This window comes from Saimiri boliviensis, chromosome 3 (assembly GCF_048565385.1).
Source record: "Saimiri boliviensis isolate mSaiBol1 chromosome 3, mSaiBol1.pri, whole genome shotgun sequence".
In the NCBI taxonomy this organism is placed as follows: domain Eukaryota; kingdom Metazoa; phylum Chordata; class Mammalia; order Primates; family Cebidae; genus Saimiri; species Saimiri boliviensis.
This window is the reverse complement of record NC_133451.1, coordinates 65,152,950-65,167,257: the sequence shown is the minus strand read 5'-3', so window position 1 is coordinate 65,167,257 and position 14,308 is coordinate 65,152,950. Positions and strand designations below refer to the sequence as shown.

General features: G+C 34.5%; 1 protein-coding gene across 7 annotated transcripts in view; it reads right to left on the bottom strand.

Moving 5' to 3' along the window:
• SLC4A4 (solute carrier family 4 member 4) overlaps nt 1-14,308 on the bottom strand; it is a 500,506-nt gene that overhangs the window by 98,022 nt on the left and 388,176 nt on the right. For all 7 annotated transcript variants that reach the window (XM_074396248.1, XM_074396247.1, XM_039468271.2 and 4 more), the window contains one exon: nt 2,283-2,353. In XM_074396248.1, coding sequence (XP_074252349.1) covers nt 2,283-2,353 — 71 coding nt within the window. The remainder of the gene's footprint in view (nt 1-2,282; nt 2,354-14,308) is intronic.

Genomic DNA, 14,308 nt, shown 5'->3' with positions numbered 1-14,308 from the left:
CTCTAGAGCCAGAAAACCCTGAGTTCAAATCCCCATTTTATCATATACTTGCAACATGGCCTTTGGAATGTCAGCTAACATTTCTAAGTGTCTGTTTTATCTATAAAATAGAGGTAACATCTAATAACTTATAAAGTGGTTGTGAGAATTACAGACAATTACTGTGAAGAGTCTGTACCCTAGTAGATGCTCAATAATTGATAATTATTATTGATGATAACAAATCATATTCCCTCTTAAAACTCATTTGAGTCATTTACCTATACTGTATGTGTGTGCACATATGTGTGTGTATATACAATGTATACACATGGTTACTGACATAAATGAAAAAGGAGAAATGAAGGTTAAAAGTTGTCCTTCATGACCACACACACACACACACACACACACACACACACATTTTTTCCCCCTAACTTATTTCCCTAGAGGTGCTGAACATAACACCTTACATTTTAATTAAGGTATGCAATTGATGCACACATGAGGGGTTTGCTGCCCTGGAATATAGCGCATCTGTAGGAATCGAAAGGGTAAACATTTTCACTTGTATACACTGAAGCATCATGGTACACTAGGAATGGCACCAGTCTGGGAACCACCCAGACTTCAGTTCAAATCTTTGTTCTACTAATATATGGCTAAAACAAGAAGGTTATTAAACCTCTGGAGCTTCAGTTTCTCTCATGTATAAAATAGAAATAATTAACCCTGGTAGTTTGTATTCATAGTTATTGCACATATTAAAGTCTATAATGATGAAAATATGTATAACACATGTGGTCTCCAGTAGGTGCTCTATACTTAGATATGATGCCTCTGTGTTTTTATCATAGTCATGCTACAAGTCAATCAGAACGTCCATTTTTTTCCCATGAACTTGATTGACATCTTGTTTTAATACATATCAATTACTGAAGTCTCTTCCAGGACTTGCCCAAAGGTGGGACTTAAAAGTTCATTGATTTTAATGCTTTCCTTGATTAGTTACAAAAAGAATTGTTAGAAATTAATCTTTTTTTAAGTTAGCAGAAGTGATGTTTTATTAATATTTATTGAAAATCAACTTATTTTTTATATTTTATATTTTATTAACTATATTTTATAGTTAATAAATTATATTTTATTAACAATATTTTAATAAAATATATACTATTAAATCATGGTTTATTAATTATATTTTTACTATAAGAATTTGAATAAAACTTTTTCAAATCTAGAAGGAAGTAGTTTTTCCTGTACTTAGGCAAGACTTTTCAGGCAGTAATCAGCTGAAAGACTGAAATTGAACTCCTTTCTGTATGCATGTGGTAAAACATTTACAAATATGTTTTCACACACACAGTATCAAACATGAAAGAAATAGAGAGGTAAGGTTTGAGGAAAGTCAGAGAAAGCTTTAACAGCAAAAAAAGTAGTCAAGAGAGTCCTAGAATATAAAAATGAAAAGGAAGGTCACATGAAAGTTGCCCAGGAAAGATAGAAAACATCATCTTTGAAAGGGATGTTAGGGCACTCACTGCATAATATCTGTAGAAATGTTTGGGTCTCCAGAGAGATGGGCACTCTATCAATACAAGGTATTATGGCTTCTGTCTTTATAACTGAAAGATTGATATTCTTTGGTAAGATTCCATATTCAGCATAGAAGGAGCACAATTGTAAGTCTGAAACAGCACTTTCCCCTTTTTCTCCAACACAAAAGCCTCCTTCCAGTGTGTGACCTTCCATGCAAAACAGCTCATTTTTAAAGCTTAGTTCCAGTCTCCTAAAGATCCTTGGTTACAAGCCATGGGAAAGGATATCATGTGACAGAGGCACAGTCCTTTCTAAGTGACAGGGGAAAGGTCCTGCTACAATCACTCTTAGTGAAGAAAACACAGCACCATTTGGTTAGTGAGAATTCTTAACCATATGAGAAACAGAGAGAGGATACTGTGCTCCCATTTTCCAACTTCTCACATTTTCCCTTGTGAAAATATTTCGAGGTTACAATTAATGTGATGTGGCAGCTGAATTCCTAAGAAGTTTTTAAAAGCATGTTATAGAAGTAAATACTGGCTTCAGTTTTTTGTTTCAAGGCAAAAAAAAAAAAAAAAAAGTGCTGCAAGAGCAAAGGAAAGTGGCTTTTTTCTTCCTGTCCCTCCACTGTCAATGATTATTCCATTTGTGTTCATGCCAGAATTGCTGAATGATAGAAGACATCATATATTATGAATATTATGAACAGGTATACAAGACACAGTCAGTATGAAGGTAATTTAAAATAGTAAATCACTTACCATGTCAGTAGAAGAAACAGTTGGCCAATGGTCTGGGGCCAGTGAGGTGTCATTAGATATTGAGATATTAGCTGTAAGCAAAAGACAATTATTTTATACTATAAAAGTAAAATAGAATAAAACCTTAAATGCATAATTAGGTATTTTTAAAAGCAGGGCTAAACAGTTTTAAAAAAAGATCCTTAATGAAAACATAAGGGAACAATGATTTTTATTTATTATAAATGTGTTTACTTTTCACCTAGATAAAAAAAAAGATTTGGACACATCTGCTGTGCTCTAATCTGATAAGAAATGATGAGGGATATTTAAGAAGATGGGATTAAAATTTGTTTCAGGTTTGAAAAAAAAAATAATACTTCCGTGATACTACAAGTACTCAATATATTTTGCCTTGCGGAACAAAGGCTGTTAATAATTGAATAAGTTGATCACTAGCTTCAGAATGTACAGGAAAATCTCCCAAATAGAAGCTTTACTAATTAAGAATTAACTAATTTGTTACTTACCTAAATTTTGACAGTGTATGAGAAAGGATATCTTTGCAAAATGTGTGAAAACAAGAGAAAGCACTAAATAAATAATATAAAACTAATGGAGATGAATATTTAATCTAATTTTTACAATTATTTTCACACAATTTGGCATCATTTATAGGTTTAAAATGGCACTTGAAGAAGAACCTAACTTATTAACCCAAACTTCCTCTTGGAAATGTTTCGTTCCTTTTTTTAAATTGCATGTGTCTGAAAATTAAAACACAGAATTTAAAAAGTATTCTATAGGTATAACATTTTTATCAGATAAGCCTTTTTCCTATTTTGTGAAGCTTTATGTATTATAAAATAAACTAATAGAGCATATTCCTAATCTATAAAAATATTATAAAACAACACATCAGGGTTTTTATTTGTTTGTTTGTTTAAGATCACATAGTTTATTTAACATCTGAATTGCTAGTTACTATTTGGTCCCTACTCCCATCCCTCTAAGCCACTAGCTTGCCTTTTTAGTTTGCATGCTTTAAGTCCTGCCTATCTAAACGTTTAAGAAGAAACACACAGGTTTTGATAGCTGACATTAGAATATGAAATCCATAAGGGAGGAACAGAAGAAGCTTATCTTGCTACTATTTTTCCCAAAAATTTCCCCAGTGTAGCTCTTAACAGGAACTCAGAAATATTTGCTGTGAATAAAGGAAGTTAGAAAAGAGGCCATTTCATGACGAAAAATGAATGAGAGCAGACAAATGGAAAAAAAAAATAAGAAAAACAAACTAAAAGAGAGAAAATATTTAGCTTGAGCCCTACCTTTGGCCAATTTTGGAATTCACTCTGATCTTTCAAGACTGTCGATTGTAAAACTATTAAGCTAAAGCTAGCTATTGCCTGAGTTTCTCTATTTCAGCAGTAAAGCAAGTACCTGTGCATATTATCTGTTTTCTTATTCTCTCTGTTTTATTACAGATCAGAAGGGAATTAAAAGGCTGATGGATATCAAAAAGCTAATCCAAGATGATCAAGCAGGTTTTATCCCTGGGATGCAAGATTGGTTCAACACATGCAAATCAATAAATGTGATTCATCACATAAGCAAAACTAAAGACAAAAACACAAGATTATCTCAATAGATGTAGAAAAGGCTTTGGATAAAATTCAACATCGATGCATGTTAAAAACTCTCAACAAACTAGGTATTGAAGGAACATACCTCAAAATAGCAAGAGCCATATATAACAAACCCACAGCCAACATCAAATGCTTCAAGGGAAGCATTCCCCTTGATTACCTGCACAAGACAGGTATGCTCTCTCTCGCCACTCCTATTCAACATAGTATTGGAAGTTCTGGCCAGGGCAATCAGGCAAGAGAAAAAAACAAAGTGCATCCAAATAGGAAGAGAGGAAGTCAAACTATCCCTGTTTGCAGACAACACGACCCTATATCCAGAGAACCCCACAGTCTCAGCCCAAAAGCTGCTTAAGCTGATAACTTCAGCAAAGTTTCAGGATACAAAATCAATGTGCAAAAGTCACTAGCATTACTATACTAAAAACAATCAGGAACAAACTCCCATTCACAACTGCCACAGAAAGAATAAATGCCTAGGGAATACAGCTAACCAGGGAGGTGAAAGATCTCTACAAGGAGAACCATAACCACTACTAAAGAAAATAGAGATGACATAAACAATGGAAAAACATTCTATGCTCATGGATAAGAAGACTCAGTATTGTTTAAACAGCTACACTACTCAAAGTAATTTATATATTCAATGTTATTCCTATTGAACCACCATTGAGATTTTTCACAGAAGTAGAAAAAAACTATTTTAAAATTTACATGAAACCAAAATAGAGTCTGAATAGCCAAGGCAAACCTAAGCAAAAAGAACAAGGCTGGAGGCATCCTGTCACCCAGCTTCAAACTATACTACCTGGCTATTGTAACCAAAACAGAGTAGTACTGGTACAAAAACAGACACATAGACCTATGAATCAGAATAGAGAATCCAGAAATAAGACTGCACATTTACAACGATCTGATCTTCGACAACCCTGACAAAAAGAAGCAATGGGAAAGGTATTTCCCATTCAATAAATAATGCTGGATAATTGGCTGGTCATAAGCAGTAAATTGAAACTGGACCTCTTCCTTATGCAATATACAAAAATTAACTCAAGATGGATTAAATCTTAAATGTAAAACCCAGGACTGTAAAACTCTAGAAGACAACATAGGCAATCATATTCAGGACACAGGCATGGGAAAAGATTTCATGACAAAGACACCAAAAGCAATTGCAACAAAGACAAAAATTGACAAATCGAATCTAACTAAACTAGAGAGCTTCTGCATAGCAAAAGAGACTATTAACAGAGTAAACAACCTAGAGAATAGAAGGAAATTTTTACAAACTATGCATCTGACAAAGGTCTAATATCAAGTATCTATAAGGAAATTAACAAATATATTAAAAAAATAAACAGCCCCATTAAAAAGTGGACTCAGGACATGAACAGACACTTTTCAAAAAAAAGACATATATGTAGCCAATAATCATATGGGAAAAAAAGCTCAACATCAATGATCATTAGAGAAACACAAATCGAAATCACAATGAGATACTATCTCACACCAGTCAGAATGGCTATTCATAAAATGTCAAAAAATAACAGATGCTGGTGAGGTTGCAGAGAAATAGGAACACTTATACACTGTTGGTGGGAGTGTAAATTAATTCAACCACTGTGGAAGACAGTGTGGTGATTCCTCAAAGACCTAGAGACAGAAAAACCAGTTGGCCCAGCAATCTCATTATTGGGTATATACCCAACAGAATATAAATTATCCTATTATAAAGATACATGTACATGTATATTCATTGTAGCACTATTCACAATAGCAAAAACATGGAATCAATTTTACTGCCTATCAGTGATAGACTGGATAAAGAAAAGGTGGCATATATTTACCATGGAATACTATGCAGCCAGAAAAGGAATGAGATCATGTCGTTTTTAGAGACATGGATGGAACTGGAGGTCAATATCCTTAGCAAAGTAATGCAGGAACAGAAAACTAATTAATGCATGTTCTCACTTATGAATGGGAGCTAAATGATGAGATCACATGGATATATACAGGGGAACAACACACATTGGGGCCTATTAGAGGGTGGAGAGTGGGAGGAGGTAGAGTATCATAAAAGCAACTAATGGGTACTTGGCTTAATACCTGGGTAATGAAATAATCTTTAAAACAAACCCCCATGACACACATATAGCTATTTAACAAACCTGCACATGTACCCTGAACTTAAAATAAAAGTTAAAAAAACAAAAACAGGCTAAAGGATGTTTGACCTAAACAATAAAGCCAAATGAATGCATTCTCAAAAGGAAGAAAATATTTGTAAATAATTATTAACAAAATCTAGGTTTAAATTACCATATTGTTATACAAAGCTTAAATAGCTTTTTTTACATTGTATTTCTTCATTTTAAAACATTCTAGGTCATATAATGGGTATATGTTTATACCCATTTCATATTGAATGGGACTCTGAAGCAAGATATACCAGGTTACTTGCCCAGGGTTATAGTTTATCAGAAGCAGAGTTGGTAGCAAGACCTTTTTCAGCATTCCTCTTACACAGCATTTCTAATGATCAAAATCAGATGATTTATGTGGCCACGGAATGAAAGGTGAGATAATACCTGCCAATGTTAGATGATCTGACTCTCAATTGTGACCTGAAATGTCTAATCTGTCTAAGCTTTTGAGGAAAAGCTGCATATGTAAAATCATAGGTACCATTTAGATGGTGTTGAAAACCTGCCCTTCTTGAGCTAGATTCTTTAATGCAATTTTATCAGCTTCCTCTCTCAAGAGATCGAAAGTCTTTTTGCAACCCCACTTTTCTTCATAAAGCAAGGAGTAAAGACTGAGGAGGAAAGATATTCAAGGCTCTTTCTTCATGTGATGAATGATGGATAATAAAGGCCAGAGGTGTATTAAAATAGGATTGCAATCTGAACTTTTAGTAGCTGCTCTTAAGTTTTGGATAAGCATCAATTCTGCTCATTTAAATTCCTTTAGAATTTTAATTTTCTTCCCCTAAGACAAGCTATTAAAACACATTGGCTCTCAAAATCCCAAAAGACTAGAATCAAAAGGACAGTAAAACGTATATAACACTTTCCCTACTTATTTTAATAAGCAGCTGCTTCAGACGAAAGACTTGAAAATAAATACATTTTAAAAGTACTTCCATAAATGCATATTGGCAGGGTATGTTAGAGTCCATAAACAAGATTAAAAATAAATTTCTTTAGGCTCACAGAAAATGATCGATCCCAATTGGAAGCTTGGTCTACAAGAACCATTGGTTACCATTTGGATCCAGGTGCAGATATTTTGGCAACCAATTGCAGAATAATCCATTTATATGGAATCTGCAATCTACTTAATTAGGATTCTGGAAAAATCAAATGGAAAAGCCAAAACACTCTGCACATCTCTCCCATTTACTCAGCATCCTGGCTCATGAGGCAAAGAAATTATTTGCCCTAGGAGTCTGGCTAATTTAGATTTAGCCGATTATCACTGGGACAATCTCTGTTTCATACTGGCTTTCAGGGAGTTTCCACAGGTTGATCGTTTTCCATACGTGGATTTTCACATCTTGTTCTTCCCTCCCGTGCATCAAATTTTAGCTGATTTTCTGGAATGAGGGAATGAATATTGCAAGTAATAGAAATTTTTAAATGTGTCTGTGACTTTTCCTTCTTAATCCAATTATGCCGGAGGTCGCAACATTTTTTTGTGTGAAAAATCAGACCTTGGCAGTGACCTTGAGCAGTAAGATATAAATAACTCCCACAAGCTTAGCATCCCAATAATGGAACACTAGGCATTTAAGCTACATTTTCTTCCTTATGTTTAATGAGAGATTTAGAGAAAGAACAAGGGGATCAACTATGGCTGAAGCTGTAAGAGGTATGAAAAGAAAAAAGGAGGTAATATCTATGTGTCAGTGTTGGTAAACCCCTTGCATAGGGGAAAATCAGTTGCACTGTCAAAGGTTGTCCCTCTTTATCTTCTAGTGACCTGTCCCCAAGAACTACCCTGTGGCTCCTGTGCTCTACATATTAGCTAGAATTGTACCATCAGGAACAGGAACAAACTCATCTGAGACTGTGAGGTCAAATGTGAGCAACAACTGGTCACTAAGGTCAGATCTGTCTGCTTTTATGTATCCCCGCATACAATGTGGAGAAAGGAGTACTAGTTGAACTGGGCTTGAATTCTGAACCCAGTACCTTCTGAGCACAGTGCCCTTAAGCTCCCTCACTGCATAATCTTGAGGAGTTACTTCACACCTCTTGATCACATGTCCCTCATATGTAAAACTAGATTTGAAACCATCTACCTCATAAGGTTACTGTGCAGATTAAATAACACAATGTAGGCAAAATTGTAAACATAGTGTCCAGTACCAGGGGAGATCTAAATAAATGGCAGCTAAGATTACTCATAGCTCTGTGCCCTGGAGAAAGCAGACCCTGTCCCTAGGATGAATGTCAGCTATCTCTCCAGATTTATGTAATAATTAAATATACATACATTATGTTACTAAAATATAGTTTATTAAAATCCCCTAGTTAAATGTCTGGCATTTGGATGGTGCTTAATAAATATTAGCCTAATCTGAACCTGTGCCCTCAACGTAGCTCCTTAGGATTACAATAATGTGGCACTGATTAACCATACGTGTACAAGAAAATCTTTAAGACAATTTTCCATGATAATGAAACTTCAAAGTTTTATTTTATTACATTTAAGAAACATCTTAAGGGAATTAAGTAACTAGAAAATAGATAAAGGATAAAATTAAATAAACTCTGCCACATGGTTATGTCAGATTTATTTAAGGGTTCTGGATAACTTGAGCACACTAGTGCCTCTTAATAAAGTCAAATATGCATGCTTTTAAGTTCTAGGTGAATAAAGGCAACAAAGGGTAAAAATGGCTTTTGAGGGAAGACAAAGTAAATCAGGAAAACTGGGAGAAGTAGCTTCTAGGGAAATTGTTTGCCACTCTCTCAGCCTTAAATCTTAAAACACATAAAATTAGTAGTAGGTTTTCTTTATTTTTTCTTATTATCCTTTTAGTTTCCCTAAGTATCTTCACCAAGCCTTAATGCTTGAGTTTTCACCACAACTAGGAAAGTTCAAATTGTATACTCTTTAATCTACAGGCACTCTTTTCACAAGTTCGCCTACGATGTTGAGCTGGAAGTTAAAGAGCTAAGCCACTGTGAAGATATTAAGATCAATATATTTAAGCTGCGCATGGTGTCACGTGCTTGTAGTCCTAGCTACTCAGGAGGCTGAGGTGGGTGGATCACTTGAGCCCAGGAGTTCGAAGCTGCACTAAGCTATGATTGTGCCACTACTTTACAGTTTGGGTGACAGAGCAAGTCTCCATCTCAAAAGAAAAAAAAAGATGGGTATATTTTGCCACCAATTTCACAAAAATTTCTCTTCCATACCCACCCATCATTACATTTTGGATGTGTCATAGACATTGCAATGAGGAAACTTTTACAAATCTGTTTTTATACAAACCCAAAACTACAGAATTTTCCAGATCTGATGACAATTTCATTTTCTGATTTTTGCAAGCATTATGCAGAAACTGCTAAAATATAGGTTAAGACAATAAAAGAAAACTAAAATGATGGGTCGCTTCCAAAACACTACTACCATAGTGATAAAATGTCAACTGTGCTGTAAAAGGATTCTCACAAATGCAAGCCTGAGGGATGCTACAGCAGAACTTGTACTTCCTTGTTTTACCATTAGTTTATGTTTAAACCTGCTTCATACAGATGGAATGGCACAAATAAAAATAAAATTGCATATATTATGACATAGTTCATGGAAGGTAAGTTAGAATGATCTTTTATTTTCTATTTTTCTTTTAATAGGCTAATTATGAAACATATTGACTATAATATGAGACCACAGGGGATGCAATCCAGAAATTCTTTTGAATGGTTATATTAGTGCATAGCACTTATTAAAATATTAGAAAAATTATGGAGAAAGAAATGATGTTAAAATTCTAGTGACAACTATTTTAGAGCATCTAGAAGCCTCCTTATGCTGTGAATGACATAAAGGTATGGCTTCACTAGGCTTGGTCTTAAAGTTTCATACCAGGAAAAAAGCCAACTTTAAGATAATGTAGACAGGACGCACATAGTGCCTGAGAAAGAATTTACTCACCTTAATCATGCATCTATTATTAAGCTTGTTCTCCTGGAACAGTCAACAATAAATCAATAAAATATATCCCTTTTGTTAACAATGCAATGTCTATCCCTTTGAGGCTATTTTCCTTACTTTTATAATTCATCATTTTTAGAGAAGTTTCTTTTTCCTCTGGAAGTAAAACTGATACCTGGTCAGAAAATTTTCTTTGACCCTTTTCAAAATATTAATGTGCCTTGAGTACATAGTCACTGTAAGGTTTACACATTAGGCAAATGAACACAGATAGTAGAGTGGAAATTTATTTCTAAAGTTTGGATTAAATGAAATCCTTACTTTTGTTCATTCAAAAAGCAATTTAATACTATTTTAGAAAAACAACACATTTTATAATTTGTGTGTATATGTATGTATCCTACTTCATTGCAAATAGCACAATTCTTTTGTTTTATTATTATACTTTAAGTTCTGGGGTACATGTACAGAATACGCAGGTTTGTTTCATAGGTATACATGTGATATGGTGGTTTGCTGCACCCATTAATCCATTATCTACATTAGGTATTTTTCCTAATGCTATCCCAACCCCAGCCTTCCACCCCATGACAGGCCCTGGTGTGTCATGTTCTCCTCCTTCTGCCCATATGTTCTCATTGTTCACCTCCCACATACGAGTGAGAACATGCGGTGTTTGGTTTTCTGTTCCTGTGTTAGTTTGCTGAGAATGATGGTTTTTCTAGCTTCATCCATGTCCCTGCAAAGGACATGAACTCATTCTTTTTTATGGCTGTATAGTACTCCACAGTGTATAAGTGCCACATTTTCTTTATCCAGTCTATCACTGATGGGCATTTGAGTTGGCTCCAAGTCTTTTCTACTGTGAATAGTGCTGCAATAAACATATGTGTACACGTGTCTTTATAGAATGATTTATAATCCTTTGGGCATATACCCAGTAACGGGATTGCTGGGTCAAATGGTTATTTCTGGTTCTAGATCCTTGAGGAACCGCCACATTGCCTTCCACAATGGTTGAACTAATGTATAATTCTACCACCAGTGTAAAAGTGTTCCTAGTTCTCCACATCCTCTCCAGCATCTGCTGTTTCCTGATTTTAATGACTGCCATTCTAACTGGCATGAGATGGTATCTCATTGTGGTTTTTATTTGGATTTCTCTAATGATCAGCGATGATGAGCTTTTTTTTTTTTTCATATGTTTTTTGGCCATATAAATGTCTTTGAGAAGTGTCTGTTCATATTCTTTGCTCACTTTTTTGATGGGGTTGTTTTTTCTTATAAATTTGTGTAAGTTCCTTGTAGATTCTGGATATTAGCCCTTTGTCAGATGGATAGATTGCAAAAAAAATTCTGCAAAATTCTTAAAAAGCAGTGAAACAGACCCTCAGAAAATTTTGTTGATGAATGAATGAGGAGTGAAAAAGGGCAGAGGACAGAAGAGAAAACAAGCGAAAGGTGGGATGCCCATGGTCTGTCCCCTATTTCCAAAATTCTAGCATTTATGTTTTTGAATGAATTAAATAGAACACCTTGCCTCTAGGACTTTAAAGCCTTTTTTTGCATGACTATGTATAGTATACGACACTTTTTTGTCTTGAGATTCAATGAAATACTATTAAATACTCTAACTACAATGCACTGAAGCCTTAAATTTTTTTTCTTTGTAAATACAGCTTCAATGTTTCATATTTATCTACAACAGCACACTAGTTGTTAATTTTGGGGGAGAAGGCAGACTTGCATTAGAAGCCTTTGTTAGTATCTTTCTCTAGGAAAATTTATGGGAAAATTAAAGGTTTCAATATTTAAAGAATACAACTATTATAAGATTAAACTCACTAGGGCATCTTTTGTAAGATAGTGAGAAATATGAAAAAGAACAAATTTTTATTCAGTGTCCATTAGGTACCAAACAATTTTGCATATGCTACCTCATTTACTCTTTATAGTAAGCCCTAAGAATAGGCACAATTTACTAACCCAGTTCAGAGATTATCAAACAAAGAGATTAAGTAATTAGCCTAGTTCAGGGTCACACTGCTAGCTAGCAGCAGAGCTGAAATTCACACTCAGTTTTGTTTACTCTACAGCACATAGTGTTTACACTTCATCACATTAACATTTCTAAATTGGGATGTTGGTGATGAAATTAGATATTGTCTATTGTTCTTCAACTGGATATTTTTCGGTTTCCCCTTTTGGCTTTTGACCTAAATTATCTTCTTTCTTACATACTCTGCCATGTAATCATCAAAGTACAGTGGAAAATTTAACATCCATTTCCTCTACTAATTAATAGCTACCCCATTTCTAAGAAAAGCAAATCTTAGCACAAAAATCACGCATGAATGGGATATATCCGCTCAAGTATGTCAAACCTTCTGACTGATTTTCCTACTAGCACTTGCAACTGAGCTTCCTTAGTTGTTCAGTAAACCTATGTATATGACTCGAGTTACCAAGCAGTAGTTGGGAGTAAAACGGATGGAGAAAAAGATGCATTGGGGAAAAAAAATAGAAAGTGATTAGGCTTTCCGGAAGCAAGTAAGAACAAGAAAGAAAAAAAGACAAAAGGAAGTGTTGTCTTAACAAAGCACATGCTACAAAAAGCCACAATATATTGTGGCCATGAAGAGAGGTTTCTTTAGCAATTAGTGGTCCTATTTCCATTCCTGTAGAATCAATTCTCAGTTTGCAGAATCACGAATCCATCTGTGCAATTGCTGGTTCACTGTTACATACTGTCCCAGCGTTGAAAAACAAGTCATATGCCAGTTTAAATATTATTGACTCATTGAATTATTTTACTAAGAGTGCATGTTGTGATGAAAGGCCGGCCTTTTGTTATTTTTAGAATACTTACTTGAGCTGTATATGCAACTGTATTATTCTCTCACTATAATCTTTCAGTTTGTTATCAGGAAATACTAAATTTATGATGAGTCGATGCAGTTTGCTACCAAAAAGCATTAAGGTTATAGAGAAATAATAACATTGTCAAAAAGTACTAGGGTTATGTGGGAAATACACGATCATTAATCTTATGGGGTTTTGTTAAATATGAAATTGTCATGAAAATGAAAATAACTATCCATTTGCCTTTTTACAAACCACAAATAGATTTCATCTCCATAGATTTAAGTAATTCTTCATGTTCACATATATAACTTTTATGAGTACCAATAAGAGGTATAACCAACAGTCTTGTTGCAGAATGGGCCAACTGCCCAACAATGTATGCCTAGAAGGAAGGATGATGAAGACAGGACTGTTTATTCTATCATTTACACTTCAAGGCTAAATATTAACTCTAAATATTAAGGATTGGTAATAGCAATAATGGTAGCTAACAGCTGATTACTTATTATATATTAGAAACTATCCTAAGTATTTTATCTGTAATAGTTCTTCTATTTTTTTTTCTTCAAAACAAATCTATAAGGTAGGTACTATTATTAACCTTAGTTTACAGATTAGGAAGATGGGACTAAACTACCTTGGGAAAAGGAACTTGATGAAGGTCACACATTTGACCTTAGCCAAGCCAGGACTTGGATACAGGATCTTCTGACTTCAAAGCCCTGCTACACTACCTTATTGGTACCAACTAAAGGGAGCAGGAATTGTTGGAGTCCTTCTGAACAACTTCCTAGTCACTCAGCGCTGACTTTTTACACAATCTAGGAAAAACAAGACAAAGGAAAAGCTATCACCACTTATGCCAGCACTTGCCACGCAAACGTAAAATAGATTCAAGCCTCAATGTCGCTTTTTCAAAAAACAAAGATCTTTCTTGGAAGGGAGATTACATGTAAAACCATTGTTGTACTTTTTACAATTTGAACACATTTAGATATGTCTTCCTTGGTTCCATGTGACCTCTTCTACCAACATCCAAATAATAAAACAACAAACACAAGTTTCCATTTGCCCCAGGTGGGTATGGGGTTGACACTAGATTTTTTTTTTTTTTCCATGTGAACAGGTGTGCTGGCAAAGCCCTCATCTGGCTTCTTGAATACCTCAAAGTGTTTTTTTTTCCCTTTAGAAAATCTTGGTGTATGATTACTCAAACTTGCCTAAGAAGTTATAAATTATTAAATAAACATACATTTATTTATATATAATTTAATAAATGTAAAGGAAAGCTGAAAATCCCACAATTAAATGTTTGTGAAGCCATTATTTTGAACATCTGGACTTCCCTGAAAGTCCAGGTTGTAT